The 2,736-nt window shown below is 38.9% G+C and overlaps 1 protein-coding gene across 1 annotated transcript; it reads left to right on the top strand.

The window, feature by feature from the left end:
* Nucleotides 1-1,255: 1,255 nt before the first annotated feature.
* LOC145040445 (uncharacterized) lies at nt 1,256-2,044 on the top strand. Its single transcript, XM_078988371.1, has one exon. The coding sequence runs from the start codon at nt 1,256-1,258 to the stop codon at nt 2,042-2,044; it is 789 nt and encodes a 262-aa protein (XP_078844497.1).
* Nucleotides 2,045-2,736: the final 692 nt, after the last annotated feature.

Raw genomic sequence — 2,736 nt, 5'->3', positions numbered from 1 at the left:
AGGAGGAGGAAATCCTATAACTATCTCCATTGGAGTGGAAGTATTCGCCATTTGGTTAGAAGTAGGAGGTGCAGTTTCAAGAACTTCATTAGACTCCCTTGTCTCTATTGTTGGGGGAACAACTTCATCAACATTGTTAAAAATCGTGTCAAGGTTCTCATTCGTCACAAAAGTAGCACTACTAGCAAGAGAAGCTGCAATATCGTCACAAAAGTAGCACTACTAGCAAGAGAAGCTGCAAAATCATTATCAAGGTCATCAAACAAGTAGATATTAAACTATGTTCTTCTACCACATGAGCTTCAAGAGTAGGAGTATCTTCCTTTGTAGTATTCTCATCATCAGATATAGTAATAATAGTGTCCTTTGGAGATGATTTCTCAGAAGATGCAGGCTCAGAAGACGCCTAGTCAGAGGATTCATAGGATTCTGAAGATTCATTCAATTCGGCGAACTTTCCAAACTTCTCTAGAGGATACTTTCCTTGAAAAATAACTTTTCCTTTCTGGTTCTGCATGATAAGCCCTACGGCGTGAGGACCCAAAGATTTCATATTGAAAGAACATAATTTGTGGTTTGAGCTAGGCATCATTTTGTATAGTTAATTGAGTCATTTTTAGTGTTTTGTTTATAGTCATGTAATGTGTGCTGCCACACACGTGTGTGCGGCCGCACACTATGTGTGCTGCCACACATGTGTGTGCGGCCGCACACATGTGCTTGGCTGCACACTCTTGTGCTGGTAGGAGGAGTACTATAAATAGCAACTGAGGTGTGTCAGTCTGTACTTTTTGGCTAGAAGTCGGTGACGTATGTGTGTGTTTTTCCCAAGGGGTACCTGATATTTATATGATATAAATGTGTGCATGCTTGATTCCATTTCTTTTTCTTCTCAATCTAAATCTAATAGCAATTAAATTCATTGATTACTAAATTGGCTCCTTAATTTTGGGGACTTACAATTCGTATCAGAGTCAATTTGGTATCAATTGAAGTTGCTTTTTGAGTGTTTGCTGCCAACTGTTGAAGGTTTGTTGCTGACTTTCAAGGTTTGTTTTTAAGGTAGGTGTGTGCGGTTGAAGGAGTGTGTGGTTGAAGGAGTGTGTGGTTGAAGGTGTGTGCGGTTGAAGTGATTGCAGGTTTAGTGTGCAGGTAGATTTGTGTGTGCGGCTCAATTCAGTGTGCGGCTGGATAAGTGTGTGCGGTTAAGGAGTGTGTGTTTAAGAGTTTTAGTGTGCAGTTTGAAATTACTAAAATGGAATCTCAAAACTTGATTGTTCATCAAGATTTGGATGCAATAATGGGAACAACTACTCGCATTCCTAGATTGCTATCAGCTGAAGGATTTCCTAAATGGAAATATCGGATTGAAAAATACATCAAAATGAAGGATTTCAAAATTTGGAGAAGCATTTTGAGAGGACCAATTCGGATTACTTCTACTTTAGAAGATGGAACGATAATTGACAAACAAGTTGAAAACTACACTGATGATGATTTTGAACGAGTTGAAGAACAGGAAAAGGCTCTTGCCACACTGACAATGGCATTGTCTCCGAAAATAGCACAAGGATTTCGTGAGTATACATTAGCAAAAGCATTATGGGAAGCACTCATAGAAGTTTATGAAGGAAATGAAGACTTGAAGCAAAGTCGACAAGACATGCTCCGACAAAAATTCAACATGTTTAACTACGTATTGGGAGAAACATTGGAAAATCAATTGCAAAGATTTATCACACTAACCACTGAAATGAGTTCCGCAGGAGTGATGGTTACTACATCTGAAATCAACAAGAAGTTACTAAATTCTCTTCCAAAGTCATGGGACATGAATGTCTCAGTGATTAAAAAGACAAAAGATCTGAATCGTTTAAGCCTGTCTGAGATAATGGCAATCATCAAAGCTTGCGATCTTGATGACAAACAAAGAGAAATCAATCATGTTAATTCATACTCTACGGCCAATCTTGGACTTCAAAATAACAACACCGCTTTTTCAAGCTTCACCACTCTTCAAAATACTCAAATCCAGGTTCCTTAAGTTCAACCTCATACAGTCCGTCAAAACATACCATACATCATACCTAACATGCAACAAACTCAAATCCCTCAAACCATATCTCAAGCTGGTTCTAGTGTTAGTCCTTCCATAGATGTTTTAATTCAATCTCATGGAATTGGTTCGCAAAGCTCATTTGCAAAAGAAAAGGAGGATAATATGGCTTTAGCTACTGGGTTGGTGCACTGCTACAATGCCTTTGTTGTTGGAGAGCTCTCTCCACAACTTTCATTCATGGATCTTGATCAAATTCATCCTGAAGACGTGGAAGAGATGGATATTACTTGGCAAATGGCAATGGTAGTATTCAGGGCTAAACAATTCTCAAAAAAGACTGGAAAGAACAACTGGGGTGTAAATTCAGATAAAAAAATGGGTTTTAGCAAAGGAAAGTTGCGTTGTTATAAATGTCATGAACCAGGACACTTTGCGAGGGAATGTCCAAAACCAAGTCAGCGAGAAAACTCTGAAAGAACCATGGTGCCAGTAACGTACGTTCACAACAACAAAAGAGGCTCATCTTCAAACAATCAGTTTGCAAACATGGCAATGGTAGCTCAATCGTTCAACTGGGAAGATCAAGTTCAGGCCCTAAACATTTCAGAACCTGAAAAGGAAAATCTTGCTCAAGTCAAGGATGCAAATAAAAAAATGGAAACAGATCCAGAGGAGGA

Source organism: Lactuca saligna, chromosome 4, assembly GCF_052625555.1.
Source record: "Lactuca saligna cultivar CGN05327 chromosome 4, ASM5262555v1, whole genome shotgun sequence".
Taxonomy (NCBI): Eukaryota; Viridiplantae; Streptophyta; class Magnoliopsida; order Asterales; family Asteraceae; genus Lactuca; species Lactuca saligna.
Note: the sequence above shows the minus strand (reverse complement) of the source record. Positions and strands in the feature narration are given on the sequence as shown.

Excerpts from the sequence above, each read along its gene's own strand:
- LOC145040445 (XM_078988371.1), top strand. The coding sequence starts at position 1,256 with ATGGAATCTCAAAACTTGATTGTTCATCAAGATTTGGATGCAATAATG.